This window comes from Bidens hawaiensis, unplaced genomic scaffold (genome assembly GCF_021521415.1).
Source record: "Bidens hawaiensis isolate Kalapana, Puna unplaced genomic scaffold, B.hawaiensis_p1.1 tig00049502_1, whole genome shotgun sequence".
NCBI lineage: Eukaryota > Viridiplantae > Streptophyta > Magnoliopsida > Asterales > Asteraceae > Bidens > Bidens hawaiensis.
The window spans coordinates 56681-79368 of NW_027498857.1; the positions used below are offsets into that span (position 1 = coordinate 56681).

Genomic DNA, 22688 nt, shown 5'->3' on the forward strand with positions numbered 1-22688 from the left:
TATCTTAACATTTCTCATAATCACACGAGTCACGATCTAATGTTGTATTAAAAAGGGTTTTTAGAGATTTATGAATTGTAAAATTATGTCTATCATTATTTATATCTTATTAATACACAAAGTATGTTATTATGTATATTATTAAATTTAACTTTTTTGTTGTATTTTTTAACCATTCGTGTATTATACGGACTCTATCCTAGTTAAATAAATAAATGTGTACACATGTATTATGTTATTCTTATAACTTTTTACTTAAAAGTTAAAACTGATTACGTATACGCATAAAGTAAAATAATTACGCAACATATATAGATAATTACGCATAAAATATCAAATTGCGCAATTTTTTTAATTAACTACACAATATATATATATATATATATATATATATATATAATATTGTAAGATTAACGTAAAAAACATTAGTTTTGTGAGAAGCATAAGAATAGATCTTGACCCTTGAATCTAAGATCTAGTGGTTGAGATTGGTAGTTTCTAAATACTGTATAGTTTCCTATTTACATGATATAGTGTCCTATTTTAGTGGTGTGTTTGATTTTAAAACATTCTCACACTTCTCACAAAACAATTGTTTTTTATTTGAACCCTTATATATATATATATATATATATATAATCAGTGGCGTGCCTGCCTTAATATTAGGGGCTCGACTGACCTTTGTGAGAAAAGAAAATTTAGTTGTATATATTTGTTAAAATTTTGACGATCATTGTAAAATTTTGACACCGACCTTGTGGGTTTGAGAACAACGAAGAAAACTTGAGATGAAAAGAAAAGAGTATACCAACCATATTTATTTTCATGTTGCCGTTAATTTAACATTTTAAGAATGTAATGGACTTTTATTAACCCTTTCCCAGAGCCCGTTATTTTACCAAAATTTAATAGGATATTTGAAAATAAAGATAAAGTCAATAAAACATTTATTTGTGCACATTAATTTATTTTTTAGTTACTTTAGTTATAACCTAATATATAATAAAAGTCAGTATATTTTTTGTCCAGAATTACTTACCCGTTTATTTCGTATATGATTAATTAGCTTTTTAACTTCTAATAAGCTTTAGTTTTGTTTTTATATTTTTTTAATATATAAATATCAAACGAGATGATGTTATGACTAGATACCAAAAATTAAAACTCGAAGAAAACAAATATAAATATATTGTATTTTAATTATGCATTAGTAACAATGATGTATCATGTATTTTTTTGGTTATATGGTAATATGATATGTTGTTTGATTATCTTTTTTTATATGATCCGACCAGATTTTACCCGACTTAAATGACCAAACCGGATTGAAAACTAATTAGATACCGATTTGATCCGACCCATACAACCGAACTGGACCGAAAAAAAATTTATATAGCAATAAACAATTGAGTACCAATCCAAAAATTTTCCTACTCCTACAATAAATTTTTTTGGATCCATCACTGTATAAAATTGTGATCAATATTTACGCAACAAACAAACTACTTAACCAATGTTAAAAAACAGTATTTGGCAACATCTATTAACCATTTGTACGTTAAAACGTTTTGTATCTAAACCTTTTCCAGAATATCATAATATTTATACAACTCAATTTCTTAACACGAAAAATAACAGAACTAAAATAATTTATAACCAGAATATCGGCCTAAACATCATCAACCATTATAAAATACAGAAGTCCTAAAGTTAAATAATTATTGTTGCGTGCTATTTTTTAATGATTTTATTATAATAGCGTAAATGAGTTAAGCTTAATATTTTATAAGATTTTTGAAGATACTAGTAATGACACGTGTTTAAACATGAATATCAATACAAGGTGGTCTTCTTGAGCCAATAGATTCTTCTTCCCATGGTTTATACCCCATACCCACCCCCAACCTCTATATAAACCCACCTCCTCTGTTCACAATCCCACCACCCACCGTGAATAATATTATTAATTAATGGAGTCTTCTGCAACAACCACCAGAAGGCAAGAAAATAATGGGTTTGCTTCAATTTCCGATATTGAAACTGGGTTTTTATCGTCTTCTTCGTCCAGAGCTTTGTATTCGCCCAGAAGAGCCAGATCTGGGAGAAGATTTGAAGAACCGCAGCCTCATTTTTTGGATGCTTGTTTTCTTTGCAAGAAACAACTTGGTCATAACAGAGACATCTTTATGTACAGGTAATTGGTTCAAAATTGATACTTAATTGAGGCTTAATTTGTTTAATTTTACATCAATTGAAGATGTATATGATTTATGTTCTTCAATTGGGTCTCCTCTGTTTTTCCCCAATTTGGATTAGGGTTCTTGGTGAATACAAAATTATTTATGTTTTCATGTTCTTTCGTCAATTGAAGATGTATTTGATTTGGGTTTTGTTGGTTAATGCAAAATTCATCAGATTTTCATGTTTTTGTCATCAATTGAAGATTTAATTTATTCACATATTAAATTGGTGTGCTCTGTTTCCCCCTGATTTGTTAAAAGAATTTGTTAAATCTGCTACCAATTTTTGATTTTTTTATAAATATGATGCAAATTTGGACAAACTTGTTCGATTTAATTGATTATCACAAAAAAGTTGCAGGCTCTGAGTCTCTGTTTTTTCATTTTGGGGGTTTGATGAACATGAAGAAACAGAGTCCGATATTAACCAAGTTATGAATTTTAATTCTTTTCTCACAAATCAGTGTGATTTTGGTTAAAAATTAACAAATCTGGGTAAAAATTTAGATCTTTATGCTCTGATTTCAATTTCTGATATATTATTTTAATGATTTTGCAGGGGTGACACACCATTCTGTAGTGAAGAGTGTAGAGCAGAGCAGATTGACATTGATGAAGCAAAAGAGAAAACAAAACATCTTTCTTCTTCAATGAGAGCTTTGAGAAAGAAAGAACAGAGTGAAACCTCACCCCAAAAATCTTCCCCAAAATACCCTTTCTATACTGGTGCAGTTGCTGCTGCTTAAGTAGTGATTTCATCCTAAAACAAGGGGTATAAAGGGAATTTTAGTCCCACCTATAGAAGTATGTGGGGGTTCAGAGAGGACCAATTTTTTTTTTTTTTTTTTTTTTCATTCTTATTTTTCACTTTTTATGATCACCTCGTTTTTTACTGTGGTAAAAAAATGATGTACAAGAAAGATAAAAAAAACGGGAACAGAGGTTAAATATTATGTAGTTATGCACTTTATGCAACTAATTTTGGGTGTGTTTGGCCCTTTCATATTTTAAATTGTCTAGTTTTGTATTCACATAAAATCATAGAACTAATTGTCCAAATCATAGATTAAAAAACATATTAAACGATGGATCATGGGCCGATGTGACACATAATAACAATAATATGACAAAACATAACGGACTATTTCGTTCTGACCCTCTGGCTAGTGTGACTTATTCTATATAATATTACTGTGTAAATGTCCCAAAGCTAAAGCTTAATTGAATTTACCGAAGCTGACCAACATATAATCATTAATTTAGTGCGAGTGTGTGTTACAATTCATCAACAACTCTAGGCATGAATTTGACCCCAATTTCAGGCCACGAATCAATATCAAGACTCATAAATACCCTCCAGTTTTGTGTACCCGTTGGTCGGTATAGAGGGACAAAATTAACATGTCAAAAGTTGATTGATTTTGATTGAAATGTAATCACACATAGGTTTGTTGGAGCTTGATAGCACCATAAATAATTAAACTTGTTTAATCACTATCACTTGTCAAACGCTCTAACAAATCATAAATAGTTTGTCCTTCAGCATGCACACATCATGAACATAAACAAGCCTCTACTAGTAAAATTTGCACATTCATGTCTTAACAAAAGTTTTAAAATCAAATTTAAAAAACATACAAAATCAAAACCTACGCCCGGTTAACATTATATCATGAGGGTCATTATTTATAGGAAGTCCATTTCGGGGAGCAATTGGAACAATCTGGATGGTGGTAGAATACAATATTTGTCTTTTCTTCATTTTGTGGCTATAGTGATTAGGGTTGTGCAAATTAACCGCCATAACCATTAACCGAACCATAACCGACATAACCGAACCGATTTTAACTGATAACCGACATAACCAGCGGGTTTAATGAATTTTTAAAAACCGTCAAATACGGGTCGGTTATGGTTAAAAATACTTTCAAACCCGTCAAAACCGAACCGCCCAATTTACAAGATTCTCAACTTTATGGAGTATGATTAGACACAACGTTGATAATTTGTTGAAAATTAAAGAAGGTAATAAACTAATAACGCTCTCATTTTTATACTATATGATTTAATTTTACTAAAAAGTTAATCCATTAATTGTTTGTTTGAATATATATTATTAAAATTAAGAATTATATAATTTGTTGAACTATGTCACGTCATTTTTATTTTTTTAGTACCAAAGTTTTAGGCTCAATTATATATTGGTTTGGTCACGGTTAACCGACCCATAACCGACTCGCTATAACCTTCAAAACCGATTAATCGAAACTGCCATAACGAATCGGTTATGGTTATGATTATCTATAAACCGACATATTGGTTATGGTTATGGGTTTGGTCTAAAACCACCCCAAACCGATCCATGACACCCCTAATAGTGATATCCTCATTGATTTATGTTTTTGCGAAAAACTATATATAAGATAAAAATGTATGGTTGGTGTCAGCAAACTCTTTTAGCATCGTCTGTTTGATCTTTTATGTAATTAACTTTAGTCATTAACCAATCTGTTGTTGTGATAGGATCGTTGGAGTTGTGTTTCCTAACTCTTGGGTGGTTGTTTTGTGTGTGATCAAGTCTGTGCTTGGTCACTGGTTATTTTGGGAGTCTCTTTTCTGTGTGTGTTGTTAAGTGGACGTCATTATACAACAGATTAAATGCATTGTCAGTGGAAGTGCATAATTTAATTTGATCACATCTTCATCGATCGACAACCACGACAACCACTGAAGCACATAGTACAACTATGAAATGGAAGAGGCGGCACATGTTCGTTCAATCGCTGATTCTTTTGAAGCCAAACCTACAATATTTGATTGTAATAATATTCAATAATTTGATGCAGGTTATTTACAATTCTGAAAATTGTCAACAATCAAGTCAACTTTGGACGATTAGAGTTAGGTTCTTTCAAAAAGGTATTTGTCACCATGATGCGACTGAGACTGCTTAAAGATCTCGTAGAATCGATGCAATGGAAGCTCAATTTATGGTAATTTGTTTCCCCTTTCTAGCAACCTTATTTTGTACATCCATAGCCAGCCTCCAATGATGAAAAACCTTAGGTAATAACATCTCTAGCAACCTCATTTTACAATGCATGGTAATCTACAAATATATGCTCTACAAATGTTACAACCAAACCGGCGCAACGAGTAGGGCCAGATACCTGGTTCCCTTTAGTCTCCAAACCACCTCAACAACCGCTTTTAGTTATAGGAGTCAATGACGTATCTAGAAGAAAAATTCAGGGGTATCCAATTTTTTTGCATTATCAAGAAATGGTTTTGTTATTTGTGAATGAGAGATCTTAAAGTTTTGGAGTATATGATATATAACATATAAAATTGCACCTTTTTAAGAAAGTTGAGTGATATTCCGGGTACCCCATGACCCCACATAGATCAACAAATGGTATGATTTGACCATGTACAATGCCTGGCGTTTGCATACGCGAAGTACTGAAGCAATCATGGATAACTCTGTCATACATTCCTCATAAGTTAAAATTTGTACTTTTGGGACTACATTACTATGTTTCGTATATGTAGAATCTTGTCTTCCTCCGCTACCCTTTTAAGTGGATGACACATCGGGATGTCGGAGGGGGACTTCTTTGACTTTTTGATCCACACGTATGTAATACACTTAATACCATCAATTATGACTTGAATTAAAACTATGATAAACATGATTTAATTTGTATTTTATGATAGGGTAGTACTAGTAAAAAGATTAAAAAAACGTTTAATATCACTATTAATTCAAGATCTAACCTTCACGTAATATGGTTTCTATCGTAATCACAAGTTCCTTTAAAGATTAGTGTTAAAAATATGAAGTATTCTTGATATTCTTATTCTTCCAATTGGTAAAACTATATTTGTTCTTATTTGTGTCTTTTTGCATATTAGGCTTGTTTGGTGATGAATGGTAGCAATTAGGCTTGAATGCATGTAAGAGTATATGGGCTTGTAGCAGTGTTTATGGGCTAAAATTTCGTTCTGTGCTTATGTCATTGCATCTGAAGAATTGGATGTAGGGCTGTCCAAACTGCTTGCCGCTTGTTCGAAAACTGCTCGTTCGATTTCGATTCAGCTTAAAAAATGAGCCGTTCGGCTCGGTCCAGTTTGAAAACAAACCAAGCATGAGCGAAACCTCTCTCGGTTTGGTTCGTTTTTGCTTGAATTATATATATATATATATATATATATATATATATATATATATATATATATATATATATATATAAATAGAGTATTTTTTAAAGTTTTTGAAATTTCCCTTTAGCTTTAAAGTTCAATTATAAACTCTACCCGCTCATTATATATATATATATATATATATGTTAACTTTGAGTTTTAGATATTTTAGGGTTGAAAGATAATTTGGAGTTGAAAGTCTTAAATTAACGATATTTTTTACTTTTAAAAATTTTAAATTAAAAATTTTGTAGCAAACCTAGAAAAACCAAGCCAAATTAAGCTGCTCAGTTCCAAACCAAACCAAGTTCAAGCATAAAAATATCGTTCGTTTCTTAAAATTCAATCCGCTCAGTTCGGTTCGGCTTGGTCATGAACGTCCGTAATTGGAAGATAGTTTTGTTAACCCGCTAACCTATAATTCTCGTTATCACATACACATTAGGCCAAAGGGTATACACACTCAACCCACCCTTGAAGGGTCCTACATGGCCAAAAGGTCCTTCAAGGGTGTCATTTGAACACCGCGCCACACCTTTTTCTTCAAGCATGACGAGACCATAATAAAGGTGGTCATGCGCACCCTTTGAAGGGTGGGTCCTCATCTTATATATATTTTTTCTTTTTATTCTTTTTATTATCAAATCAAATGGAACGGTGGAGAATAAGGGGAATGACTCATAGCAGGGGTTGAGTGGTGGGACTAAATGATGGAGGAAAACTGAGGTGACACAGACATGTGAATGCGAGTGAATGAGGAAAAGCTGAGGGGAATGACTCATAACTCTTGGTCTTAGCTCCTATGCTCGGTCTTTTTCAATGTATCAAAGGTTTAATCGCTTAGCAGCAAATCTGATTAGCCTTTATCTTCTTCAGTTGTCGTCATGGTGTGATGCATATTGTCTTCTCTGAAGCTCATCGTCTTTGACAATAGCACAATTGTTTTGTAGTTTCCGGATTTTCTTTTATTCGGTATTATCTGTTTTGATTTATTTCATCTGAAATGTCGAGAGAGACTTATTGCACGATTCACCCAACCCAGCTAAGTTAAGCTAATCAATGCTACATAAAATAAGACAGTGGGAGATTGACCCTCATCTGGAGGTGCACACCCATTTATGGACATATACAAAAGGCTAAAGACAGAAGTACACGAAGAACAACCAAATCCAATTACTTTGATTTGTTGGTAACATTGTTTGTTTATTCAAATCTATAATTATATAGATCATTTGATTATTTGTATTATTGAAGAACTCATAATTTGTGTAAGTTCGTTTAGGGTTAGTGGTATTTTCGGTTTGGGTTTAATACTTTAATAAAAATTTTCGATTGCTTTATCGCTATTTCTGAGTTCTTGCGTAAGCAGGGAATGTAGTATCGATGGATTCAAAGTGGTGGTGTTTTTAAAAATAAAAGTGTAACCGATTGAGATTAAAAATACATGTTATATCTTTTAATAGGTGCTTTAGGAGATCATAAACAATTTTTCACTAGGGATTGGTTGCCCCTCAAAAATGATATTTGGATTCGGTGGGTTCATAAGAACTTCGCTTGTTGACTTCTTTCACTTACTACTTTATTTAGGTAACGTTTGGTTTGAATGAATGAGAGGTGGAATAGAATGGTCTATTATGATGGAATGAAAAAAAATGTGTTTGGTTGGTCAATGGAATGAAATCACCCATTACCATGTCCATTCCATTCCCTCCAAAACACCCCAAATTCATTCCATCCATCCCCCTTGTTTTTTTTTCATTCCATCCCTCTTTCATATCATATCACCTCCAATACCCTCCCACCACTACTACCTATTACCTTCACACCACCACCACCCGCCACCACCCACCACCGCCTTCGCCGCCGGCCACCACCATTGCACGCCTTTGTTGCCTGCCACCCGCCTACGCCACCACCACCGCCTCTATCAACCACCCACCACCACCTACCATTCTCGCCCACCACCGCCACCCCCAACCATCGCTCCTAGCCATCACCACCGCCCGCCACCCGCCGTTTACTATTGCCACCACCACCACCAATCGCTCCCGCCCATCACCACCGTCGCCCACCACCCACTATCACCACCACCAATCGCTCCCGCCCATCACCACAACCACCGCCACCGCCTGCCACCACCACCCACTATCACCACCACCTACCACCACCACCAATCGCTCCCGCCCATCACCACCGCTGCCCACCACCCACCACCACCATTACTGCTCGTCGCCCACCACCACCATCCCACCGCCACTCACTACCATTTTTATTTTATTACGATTTTTTCTAGCTTACCAAAAAGTAAGAATTTAATAATTCATGTCATTCCCACATGGTAACCAAACATGTCAATGGAATGATAATGATCGATTCCATTACCTTGTCCATTCCATTCCCTCGCTCATTCCATTCCATGTATTTTGGCAATTTTAACACTTTAGTCCCTCAAACAACAATTTACATTTGGTCCATAAATAGTTAAGTTTATACATAAATTGTATATAAATTACTATATATGTATAAAAACTTGTAAAAATTTATAAAGTTGTATATAAAAATTAGTAATATTTATATATGACGTCATCCGGGTCAAGCACCGGTCCGCCCTTCCGGGTCGGTCCGACCTTTGACTCGGTAAAATGTCCGGGTCAACGTCCGGGTCAACGTCCGGGCCGGGTCTGAAAACATTGGTTATAACATCTCATATATTTGTGAAACTCTTTCATAATCAGACAATAATTTTCTAGGATCATGGGTCTCACCAAACCCGGATAACCCTTAAACGGGTTATAACATCTCATTTATTTGTGAAATAACCCTTTTAATCATCAAAGAATAATTTTCACGCGTTATGAGTCTTGCCAAACCCTAATAGCTCTCAAATGGGTTATAAGATCTTATTTATTGGTAAATACTTTCATCCTCAAACCCTAATTTAATTTATCTTCTTTTCATGTTCTCCATTGATGGTCTATCATCTCTCCGGTTAACTTCCGATAATACCCGCTATCGTCAACCACATCAACGTCCCCTTTTTCATTAGACAAATATTTGTGGTTATGTTTTTTTATTTAAAAAAATCAACATGTTCGTGTTTGTGTATTTTTGTTCGTTAAAAATCTAAAAAACCTACACATCTCAATTGAAAATACCCAAACGCAAAAAAATATAATAACAAACTAATATATATGTATTAAATAAAATAAATAATCATAAAATAACAAAACGATTAAACACAAAAACTTAAATAAACTCCTGTAACACGGGAGGATCAAACTAGTAATATATAATTAACTAAACGCACATATACATAACATTGTCTAGATAAATATGCGTCAATACGTCATTGGTAATTTGCTAAACACCACGATGTTGACCATATTCATATTCTTGCTACAAAGAAAATCAGATATAGCCTCTTGTTATTGGGTTGTATAGTGGCTACTATTCTGGAAGTCATATCCCCGAGGTATACCCTATGACGATCAAGACAATAACGAGTCAAAATACAAGGAATTCCTACCCCCTCAAATATAATTCACTAGTTTTTATCCCCCGTGTTACGGGGATTGTGTTTCATTTTTCGTGTTTAATATATATATATTTTTTGGTTTTTAATTTTATTTATTGTAATAAAGTTAATAATATACTTAAGATTTGATGATGAAATGATTTTACAAATAAATAAGATGTAATAACATGTTTAAAAGCTTTATGGGTTTGGTGAGACTAATGATCTGTTTATTTTTTTTACTATCAAGTTGTTTCCTAATATAAATAATATCTTTTTTTAAAAAAAATTATATTAATTTTTTGTATATCCCTATATTATAGGATTTCCATATCAAATATTTTGTAAGATTAATTTTTAATATAATGAGATGTTATAACCCGTTTAAGGTTATATGGGTTTGGTAAGACTAATGCCCGTGAATTCGGGTTAAATGCATGAGAAACCTCTATTTACAAATAAAAAATATTTTTCTTGAACAACATTTGGACTATCCTAATACCCGAGTGAGTTTTTCTAAGACATGATGTCAACCACCCAAACTGATATTGACGCTCTAGGCCTGACTCACCCAATAACACCAATGAGGAAACCCACCACTATGGGTACACTACCTTGAGTCAGGTTTCAAACATAAAATCTCAATATCCTAATCCTTAACCATTACCCTCATACCATTAGACCATAAAACCAACAACTTCTCATGATATTTAACAACATAAGACTTCAATTAAAATTGAAAACAAATGGATATCAACATTTTATAAACTATACATCTAACAAGTCAACTTGGAAAGTCTTGAAGTAACCAGTATCCAAAAGAGAAAAAAAAATTAATCCAAAAACTAAATAAAAAATGATAACTCATAAACCCAAATACCTCAAAATAGTGTAAATCAAACCATAATATAACACCACAACTGATTAACTAGCATCACATTTTAGCCACCCAAAAACAAATGACCTTCTTTGAACTCTGATGCAACTGGCTGCACTTATGGATATACTTGGTGGTCTACATTTCATCTTCTTCCAATGCATTATAGATCATCCTACAATCACCACCAAAACATTAGAACGGATCCAAATTGGCTAGCACCACCTAGACAATACGACAATAAAAATAGTAATAAAGACAACAACACGACCACAACACGGTCGGTAAACCCGCTTTGAAATTATTATATTTTTCTCATAAAACACCCGTTTTAAACCAAAGCTTATTTTAATCGAAACCCGTCTTTATCATAACTAGACTGATATTTTTTTTTTCCAGAAACAGACTGTTTTTCAAGTCCTGGAGCGATAATTAAACACGGACAAACGAATAACTCTTGTTTATTAATCAGAAAATATTACTTAAAAAACTGATTACAACTCTCTCAAATTCTAACTCGGTTTGACTTTTGATGAACCCTAACTCGGTTGCATCTAGATGAACCCTAACTTGGTTACATCTCGTGTGTGTCTCTAGATAAACCCTAACTCGGTTGCATCTCACACCCACATTCTATAATGCAAACCATATCTTGGTTTATATAGACTAACCTAACTTGCTACCCAATATATTACCATTTATAATTACAAGACAATTATGAAACATAACCACTATGACATACGTATCAATATTGGTCCATCAAGTTCACCGACTTGTGACTTGGTGTCTAATCACCCCATAATTTCTGACTCGAAATAGGTGGTTCTTCAACTCCGAGCATGTCTCTTCTGCCCTGTCTAATTTGACCCATGATCTTGACCTTCTCGATTTTCACAACCATCTTGGCCTTGTTCTCGCCGGAACTTTTCTTTGGCTCTCCCGAACTCGTCTATCTCTGTAACCTTGTTCCCGACCATTCACTCGGACGTATGAATTCGCGTATCCACTCCTTTGGCTACGATTCCGGTCATCTAATCGAGCGAACATCAATCTTCCTTAATCTTTTGTTTCCGAATAAAAACATGAGCACATCTGATAGAAACCGAAAATCTAAATTACTGGAACTAAGATAAATAGCCACATTCGAGATAGGCTTGATCTCTAATTACAATGATTAAAACCCCAATTTTATGACATAAACATATACACCATTAATAAACAACAAACGATCTACTAATACTATTTCTAATGACGGTTATTCGCTTAACTTCGCACTACACATTCTCCTACTAATTCTCATTAATAGTTGGGTACGTATCAATACATCCCGTCCGGTAAAACGACTTGTCCTCAAGTCGACAATCCAATAATTGTTGACTGTTGTGCCAAGCAATTAGCCATTTTGTTGTAGCTTCGCCAATTTCTTGGACCCAACAACCGTCTCTAACCGAATGAAGCTGAAGACAAACTTTCCAATCTTTAGTAATCGATAGGAAAACTAAAGGCGTTACTAGGAGTTGAACCTATGCAAATTTCATCCTTGTCACATGGGAACTTGGGTGAATCTTGGATTGATTCATTTTACCAAAGATATGATAAAGGTCAAAATACCTAAATGGTTGTTTGTCAAAACGTGGGTAGGGCTGAATTTGCATAACTACCCCATCTTCATCCCCACTTTTCAGTTCATGGTTCCTTTGAATACCATCTACATACTTTAATTGAACGCCATCTTCCATCTTTAATTGAACACCATATTTTATATTCAAGTGCACAACTTCTTCTAAAATACCAACTCTGGTCTTCAATTGACCACCAAAGACATGCGTAGATTGATCTTCGAACTTCAGTAGAACATCCAAAACATGCTTAGATCGATCTTCGGTCTTCAATGGAGCATCTAAAACATGCTCAAATCTATCTCCGTCAATGCTAGTGTTGTCACCAAGGGTTTCTTCAGTGACCATATCTAGAAGTGGTACATGAAAAGGGTCATGCTCGGAACCCCGCGGTTCCTCCGCCACCGTTTTCTTCAAATCACCATCTAATTCTTCACCATCTCCACTCACTCGAACTTTAATTTCTTCAACATCGTCCCTCAAAGATGCAAGAATGATGTCTATTGTGCTGCAATGGTTTCTAACTGATCTGCAAGATTTCGGGTTGAAGGCGTCATTCCATTTCCCGGCAGTGGAACCATTGAAAGAAACCGAAAATCTAAATTACTGGAACTAAGATAAATAGCCACATTCGAGATAGGCTTGATCTCCGATTACAAATATTAAAACCCCAATTTTATTACATAAACATAGACACCATTAATAAACAACAAACGATATACTAATAATACTTCTAATGACGGTTATTCACTTAACTTCCCACTACACATTCTCCTACTAATTCTCATTAATAGTTGGGTACGTATCAACATCTTTCAAATCCTTGGTCAAAACATAATTTGTTCAACCCGTATAAAAACGCACTCTGAATCAAACCCACTCGTTCAACCCAAATAAAATACGAACTCTGAAATGAACCGACTTATTCAACCCAAATAAAATAGCAGTCAATAGTCAACCCAAACTTGTTGAACTAATAAAAGAAAAGTCAAACCAACTTGTAATTTTTCTTTAAAACTCTCGTGAGAAACAAAATAAACAACCCTGCTTCAAACAATAACTATTTCTTTTCCTTTCGTGTGCTTGTGATTTAAGGAGAAAAAAGAAAATAGAATTCTAGTTTTCAACTTTGCCTCGTAACCTTGCTGGCCTTACTTTCAAAAATAAATGTCTTAGACTTTTAAGACAACTTTTCTAATTCTTTAATCACCAAAGCTTGAAACAACAGAATAGGAAAACGTCACCAACGTAATTTCAATCTCTTGCCGGTAACTACTCTTGCACAAAAGCTAGCCGATGCCTTGAAGGAACCTGCTTGTTCTCCACGTTCACCGCACCATACTTTGATTCGAAAACCCAACTTGGTTCCGATATGTGCCCATTAATAGCTCCTCCTCAAGCTAACATTCAATATATCATTGATCTGCCTCACCGCCGATCAAAGTTAACTCGATTATCGATTTCTTGAACTTGGCTCTGATAACAATTCAAGTTCCGGATCGATAATCAAACACGAACAAACGAATAACTCTTGTTTATATTAATTAGAAAATCTAACTCAAAAAACTGATTACAACTCTCTCAAACCCTAACTCGGTTTGACTCTTGATGAACCCTAACTCAGTTGCATCTAGATGAACCCTAACTTGGTTACATATCGTGTGTGTCTCTAGATAAACCCTAACTCAGTTGCACCTCACACCCACATTCTATAATGCAAACCATATTTTGGTTTATATAGACTAACCTAACTTGCTAGCCAAGATATTACCATTTATAATTACAATACAATTAGAAAACATAACCACTATGACCTACTTATCAATATTGGCCCCTTAAGTACACCGACTTGTGTCTTGGTGTTTGAAATTACTTCCAATAGTTTTTACATGTGGAGGTAGGATCCTAGACCCCCAAGTACGACTTTTTCTTGTTACATTACGCGTGACATTTGTTATATTATTATTGTCTACTAACCAAGGCCCAACGAGCCCCGGGGGGGGGGGGGGGGGGCTAGAGGAGGTAACCCCTAACCGGGCTTGGCCCACTAAGGTTAGAGTTTCATGATGGTGGTCATGGAGCTCCGTATATAAGTGGTCTTCACCTCTCATGTTTGGGACTCTTGGCCTCCCCCACATTTTGTGTCTGTGAATAAGAGGAAACTCTTGGCAGTCAGCTCCATCCCCCATTCTTCCATGGCAGGCCCGGAGCAACTAGAGAAGAAGATGAAGTGTGGCTTTGTTCGTGTTCAAAACCGGAGAACATCCATTCGACCTGACCAGAGGTTAGATTCATGTTTCGTCATTACCCGAACCCAGTTCGACTATGCTTAATTATTTTTTTGGGTAAATTGCATAAAACATAACAGATTTTGGTGTAAGCTTCTAATAGTTGTCATGTTATACTACAAGAATAATGAGATGTCGTGGATGAACCAATAGATCCTAAACTACAAATACATATTATATAGCAATAGCTTGTAATATACTAACATGTTCTACTTACCAAAATAAAGTAATGAACAGGAGGAATATGAGATGCCCAAGTTTAAAAAGCCTCTGCTTTTTAGCCCCGTCGAGTTGGTTGAATATTTCTGTAACGTCAACAAGGTGTTGTCTCCGAGCATACCTGGCGGCAACAATGTATTAGTTATATGACTAAAGATACTCTTTTACACTTTAAAGGCTACCAAATAAAGAATTTTACGAATTTGATAAACGCGAAATGAAATTAATTCTTAGATGGTACAATGCAACAAGAAAGACTTACAGTCTTGTATTATAGTAGAGGCATGGGGCAGACAGAATAAACATCATCCAATGCCCAGTCACAAGACACAACAAGCATAGCACACCTTGTGTGATAAATTCTGGTAAAATCATATTGTTTATCCGTGATGCAGAGTCATAAGGATTAAGGTAATCAAACTCTAAATCGGCAAGGCATATAAGCTGCAAAAGAAGGACACTTAGTTTCAAAATTCAAAGCATGATGAGGGAGTGAAAACTCATATGGTTGAGTCGTTTGTAGATTAGTGGGAATACAGGAAAAAAGTAAAGAAACCGGTCCGAAACTCATAGAAAAATCATCACTAAATTAAGTGTTTTAACATTAATTTATTACTTTAGATTGTCGTTTTATTCATTTTATTAACCATAAGAGCTTGTTACTGTAAAACTTACAGAATCCACCAATACTCTGTTAACCAATAGGATCAGGTAAACTGCAATTTATGACATCAAACTAATTCTTTGTTTTAAAAAAGTCTAGAATATTAGTTATTAAGAGTTAACAAGTTTACCATTTTGATTACATTTTCTATTTAATTTCAATATCAAAGTTGGTATATAAGTTACTTTACAGTTACTAGAAGTACCTTTATTAGCTCTTTTGTGATGTTTGTGACAAATTTTAATGTTATTGATTCATGAATGAAAACACGTATGAATGCATGCATAATTTAGCAATAAAATGTGTATAACCCTAATTTCAATCTATCATATCATGATTCACACAATCAAATAATAAAATAATCAATCTAGAAATTAAACACTGTAAAAAAATTAACATTTACCTGATAAACAACAATAACGAGGATAGCGATGAGGATGAAGAAAAATAGTAGCCATGAAAGTGTATCCCACATCTCAATCTTCTTCTTAAATTCTTCTCCCACTCAATTTATTAATTAATGATGATATTTGCGATGAATATACAAAAATCTGATCGGAGAAATTAAGAAACATTAGCCGGTGATTGATGTTCCGGTACATATACGAGGATTTAAGAGATCAAACAACAAAGGAGTGCGTGATCAAGGATTAGTGTCTTTTATATTTTATGGGGGTGGTTTTGGTTTATTTTAGTAAGTTTAGGGTTTGTTTTGTGGAGTAGTTATACTAATTTCAAATAGTTTATTTATCTTGTTTTTTTTAATTTATAAATTTTATTATAGTAAATTAAGAAAAGATAAAACTACACACGGTTTATTCAGTATGCTTTCGAATTTCTAGGTTCGATATTTTTATATGAATACTGATTCAAATTCAAAGTTGGTAAAAACCTAAGAGCATGTTTGGGATTGAGTTTGAAAAGTGCTTATGATTTTTCAAAAGACCATTTTGAAAGTCAAGATTTGAGGCTTTTAAAAAACTGTTTTTTAACCCTTTCAAAAAGCTAAAATAAAAAGTTTTTTTATGATTGTCAAACACCATTTAACTTATTGGCCTTTTGTTTCAAACTCAATCCCAAACATGCTCTAAAATTCAAACTGAATTCTAATTTGGTTGGTTTCAAATATAAAGCCGAATATTAATAATCTACCGGTTCAAGTTTCAGGTTTCTAGATTTTGTAATGTGGTAAATGTTTAGTTTTTTACAAGTAGGGAAATTTATAGACAACTACATGTAAATGTGCATTAGGGTTTCTTGATTTTTTATCAAGTTTTTACCGAGTGGAGATGGAACCAGTTCCAGAGGGTCCGAATCAGTTCCAAATAGCAAATTCGGTACTGGTACCGGTACCGAATCGATACCAAAGTTTTAAGTTTCGGTATCGAGACTGGTACCGGTATATCCCGATTTTTTACCTTCAATACCGGTACCGTCCCGTTACCGAACCGAAGATTTCGGTACCAGTACAAAAAATTTACAATTTTCGGGGTCAGGATTTTCGGGACCGACATCGGGACCGGTCTTACCGGTACTGTACCGATCTCATCCTAGGCTTAACAGCTTAAGGGCTGGATAATGGGTCTTTGAATTACAAATTTGGTTTAGGGATGAATCTGGATTCATGAATTTAACTTAAAACTAGAGATTCATGTTATTTTACAACAAAAAATATATATAAAAAATTACTGTATGCAATTATGTACGAGTTTAGAGTTCATCACGTACAAAGTTATTTTATTCCAAACATGTATATAATATATTTACAAACTTTGCATAAAATAAGTTAGCCATACAGCAATGCAAATTGCGATTGAAACACTAATTGATGGCGCATCGCGATTGAAAACTTACACCTATTTTCAAACTGTATATGCCCCATTTCGCCATGCATACAAAATGTGATAAGTGTGATGGTTGAATAACTTGAATTAAATGAGTATGGGCATTGGAGATGATCAAGCCATTTTATGTACACTCTATTTCATGTGAATTATGTATACAATGCATTAATATTGTTATGTAATTCGTATTTAATAGCCTAATAGGTTAAGAATAAAATGAGTACAAAATACATAAATAATAATAGATTAACAAATAATGATAATTTAGCACCATGTTTCTTAATTCAAAACAAAGCAAATGATGGCCATATGTATGATGGCTCGTGGGCTAAGAAAGAAAAAGAATTTAAATCCATTTCTTTGTTTTGAAATTGCTACAGCAAAAACCTAACGAAAGATCAAGGAATTGAATCAAAGTTGAATTAAACAATGGCTATATGACAAATAAATATGTAGGCCAGAGAATTATACCACATTATGGGCTGGTTTGATTGGGCCAAGGCAATGGCTGTGAATTAAAAGACGAAACAGGAGGTTCGTACGAGGGAGGTCGCACAACAAGAAGCCTTTTGACAGCCGCCAGAGAATTCTATATCGGTTCTTTATTTCCAAATATAAAATTCTTGGGATTGATTTGAAAAAGGTTTATTGGTTTTTTCAAAATGCCATTTTAAAAAGCTAGTATTTGAGTCTTTTGAAAAACTATTTTTTAACCATTTAAAAAGGCTAAAATATAAGGGTACTAAGTTAGGTACTCGTGTACAACACGGATTAACAATTTTAATTTTATAAATCAAGCATTCGAAATATCAAATAACGAAAAGTCATGATAAAGAATTTGGTTATTAAATAAAAAAAGTTACATACGTACATTACAATTACATAAATTAACTTTTGACAATTACATAAATTACCTTTTGACCTCACTTGGGTGTCCCCGTTGGTGGGGCTGAGAGACAGTGGCTTCGTATCGGGACAGGCGGTTTTGAGAGCGGGGTCTAGGAAGGTTGCTAAGCATGAGACATTGTGTTTGGAGAATCAGCACGTGTTCATTCCATTTGTCTTCGACACTTTTGGATCCCTAGCTCCCGAGGCGATTCGCTTCTTGGAGCGGGTGCAGAAGGTGGTCCACAGTGACTCGCAGAGCCCGATGAACCAAGGATTTATATTTAGTAGAATAGGCTTTGCGATTCAAAAAGGGATAGCGGCACAACTTGTTGCTCGCTTACCTATTATCCAGATGTAGTTCGGTTTGTGTTATATATAAAAGGATCAATAATTTATTAAAAAAAAAAACAAACTAATACAATGATCATAAATTGACATATATTATATGATAGATATCATATTTTTGTGTAACAGCGAGGTTTCGAATTGAGTACAGTTTAGAAAAAAAATAGCATTTGCTATCATATAACAATAGATATTTCATGAAACAAATACTTTATAACAAGCTAGCCTTAGGCCTTTGTGCTACCCGGGTTTTCAATAAAAGATAATAACAATATAAAAATTTGACAATATTTGGCAACTAATTATTATAACGAACTGACTAAATATTGAAGATGAAAGTGTTTAAGACCATCCCAACCCAACCCTTATCATTGACTCGTACAAAATGACCAATTGATTTTGAGTAATTGTGTTGACTTTATAGGGTGCATTTTATCATAAGAAACATGTACTTTGCACATTGGTGTTCAACAACCAACAAAAAAAAAAAAACCTTACACGTTATCAATGCAAAAGAGTGATTAGAGTGGATATTGTATCGGACGATTTTAATTGCTACATTTTTTTCGTTGTCCAAACACTCCAAAAACTTGTCTAAAACTAACGACAATTGATCTTATCAACACACAAAAGTAAGATAAATACTTCGTAATCAGAAATGGAAAACAAAAGAGAAAAAAGATAGCTAACCTTCACCCATTTTAGTCAAAATCATAAATTAAATGTAAATCCTGTTTTCGATAAGAAATAATAAAATAAATTTCGTTTATTTTATATTGTGTCGTTATTCGGTTTAGATAAATAAACTAATAGAAGGCGGGCTTGAACTTTAGATGATCGAATAAGAGGTGGAATGGTCCTTAGGTCCATGGACTTAAGGGCGTATAAATACCCCCTTAAACCCTAATCTCTTCCATTTTATCCATCTCTACACCATAGCCTACACCTTGAAAAACACACACAAATACTATTCTATATCCCAAGACGATATCCAAAGGTGAAAATCCGAGCTTGTAGGTGCTAGATCATCGTGACGAACCTAAACAACATCAATGCTTAACTGTGTTCGTAGTTTGACTCGTTTAAGGTACGTTTATATTTAGAAATCGTTCATATAGGTTCGGTTTGGTTTGGGAAACCATAGATCTGTTGTAGTATGTTATAAACGAGTCCAAAGCAACAAATCTTATGGAAATTGATTAACATTTGATGGGTTAATTGTTAACCTAAAAGAACCCGTATATATATGCCTAAATCTCACCCTTTAAACGTGAACGTTTGGATGAATAAATGGTTAGGGTTTGTAGGCGCTGTAATTCCGAATCCATTGATACCTAAATCGTGGTATTTGGTTAAGAAACGAGGGTTTAATTGCAGATCTGATGAATGTTGACTATTTCGTGTTCTTGGCAATTTTGACTTTGACCCTAAGTCAAAGTCTGAATAAGAACAGGGATGATTCGTTAAGAATGGTGCAATTCGTTATGTCCAGATAGCGAATCAGCTCACCCAGTTCGTTACATCAAGATAACGAATTAGGCTAACGAACTAGGATAGCAAACCAGGTAACGAATCAGGTGATTCGTTACTCACCAATTCGCTAAGTTCCGATAACGAATTAGACCACGAATCAAGTCATGTTCAGATAACGAATTGGAATGAAGAATCAGAGGATAAGATGACGAATCAGGATAACGAATTAAGTAATAAAAACATAACGAATCAGAGGCAAACTTCTATAACGAATGAGTTAGCGAATTAGAAAATAATTTAAAGTTCAAGCCAGGGGCTCTGCCCCTTGGACCCTGCTAGGGGCTGCCGCCCCTAGACCCTACTGCCAGGGGCGCTGCCCCCGGACTCCCGTTCATTGAGGGTTATAACTAGACTAGAAACGTGATGTGAGTAGTGATAGTTAAATTGATACGTGTAATTGTTATACAGTTAGTCGAGCACAACTAAGGAACGGAATAACAATTAACGGTAAACGTAATCGAGTTCAGGTGAGTTTCTTGCCCCACTTCCTTGTTATGTTTTCGGGGTTGTGTGCATACTCGATGTGATAGTTAATACACTTACCTTAAGTGGTAAGTGTATGCCTTGTACGATTTATGTATGATGATTGATGTATATATATGATATGTGAAAAATGTATGTATGTTAAGATGTTAGCACATGAACGATCTTTCGGATAGTACATGTACTAATAAGAAAGGTACGTAAAGGCAGGTAGGGTACAATGTACTAAACATAGGGAACCGCCCCTAATAATGTCGGCGAATGTAGGGAACCGACCCTAATAATGTCGGCGAATGCAGGGAACCGACCCTAATAATATCGGCGAAAGTTATAGGGTGGATGGCTCTTTAAAATGTAGGTGTATGAATGAAAGTATGTATGTTAATATGAAAGAAAGAATGAAAGTATGTAAGTATGTAAGATAATAGGAAGGTATGTACCTTCGGGTGCATATGTAAATATGTGAATGTATTGTACGTTGCCTGATTAACTAGAACTCACTTAGCGTAGCTGGTTTGAGGGAGACACATGGCAATACTGAAGAGGCTGGCATCTGAAGATTTGTCTTGACGTTTTGATACTATGTTTTATGTTATGTTTTTCAAAAGACAAGTTATGGATGTTTGTAATGGATGGTTGACAGTTTATATTATTCCGCGAAAGTTTTAATTAACTCTGATAGATAGAAGTGTGTTTATGAGTAAATCCAACGTCAAAAGTGAGGCACCGGGGGCCTTACATAAATTAAGAAACAAATTAAGCATCATTACCACACCGTCAGTGTCTTTTTTAATTCAAAAGTATATAGAAATATTACATCGAGGAGTAATATTTTCTCCTAGTGCAAACATATAGTCGTCTTCTTTATCGTCCATTCTCCAAGGAGGGCTGCAAAATAAAAAGCTTATGACGTGCATATATAACCAAAACATAACCTAAAAAGGTGATGAGGCCTAAATTATACATAAATAATATGAATATTTCCTACACTTTAATTAGTTTTTGAGTTAGCTTTCATTTAAAGTTACTCTTAGTTAGTTCATATTAAAATTTTTAGAATTTTTAAGAGTCACCGAGTAAAAACGTTGTCATTAAGCTAATTATATTTGGTTGATTGAAATTTTACTATTATATATGAATTGGAATATTAATAAATGGTCTTAGAAACAAATAAAAAAAAACCCACGTAAAAATATGAAAGAGAGAAATGAAAAGAATAATAATAATAATAAAAGATAAATCTAACTAATTTACTAAACAATACATTTAAATATTAATGTTGAGATTTTTGATCATCAGATGGATTTTGTGGGTCATCACAAAGCCCAACTTTTAATTTTGTGGTTCCATACTTAAATAAATCGCAACAGTTGAATGAAGGGGGTAAATACCCTACTGTCGTAAGGAAGCCACCACAGAAGGCCGCACGACGCAAGAAAAGAGGGAACTGCCCCTGTGGTGACTGAGCTTGGCACTAGACTACAAAGAAAAGAAGCAAGCATGTCAAATATATTTTATTATTCAATGAGCCAACTTGTTTGTTTTATTTTTGTTTCGTTCATAATTATGAGAGGCTAAATTTTTATACTGTCTGGGTTTGGATGAATACTTTTTAGGCTCGTATTATTTTCAGTTTTGGATTATTTATTGATTGGTTCATGTTTTGGTAAAGTTTTTATTTTATTTGGTTGTGATGCATATGCGTGTTTGGTATTAATTTATGATCAATTTATTGTTCCATATGTGTCTTTGTGAATGTCTTTCATGTATAGATGCATATTAGGTTGTTTACTGTGTGTTTACAACTAGTTTATGGTGTATTGTTAACGTATTCCATAGGAACGGTAATTGAGATTTTAGAGATACCTTATATTTTGCCACTCGATAGACCGGGAGGTAAATAAGTGTCATCTGTTTTGGTATTTTGCGAGTTTGGGTAGTGATTGCACAGGAATGGGTTACCCTAGATTC

General features: G+C 34.2%; 2 protein-coding genes across 2 annotated transcripts; one reads left to right on the forward strand and one right to left on the reverse strand.

Moving 5' to 3' along the window:
• Positions 1-1970: 1970 nt before the first annotated feature.
• Positions 1971-3340, forward strand: LOC143598057 (FCS-Like Zinc finger 2-like). The gene is made up of 2 exons (XM_077076377.1): positions 1971-2194; positions 2800-3340. The coding sequence occupies exons 1-2, from the start codon at positions 1971-1973 to the stop codon at positions 2984-2986; spliced, it is 411 nt and encodes a 136-aa protein (XP_076932492.1). The 3' UTR covers positions 2987-3340.
• A 7632-nt stretch (positions 3341-10972) lies between these two features.
• Positions 10973-16113, reverse strand: LOC143598058 (protein cornichon homolog 4-like). The gene is made up of 4 exons (XM_077076378.1): positions 16028-16113; positions 15223-15404; positions 14959-15081; positions 10973-11009 (listed from the first exon to the last, which is right to left on the reverse strand). The coding sequence occupies exons 1-4, from the start codon at positions 16097-16099 to the stop codon at positions 10973-10975; spliced, it is 414 nt and encodes a 137-aa protein (XP_076932493.1). The 5' UTR covers positions 16100-16113.
• Positions 16114-22688: the final 6575 nt, after the last annotated feature.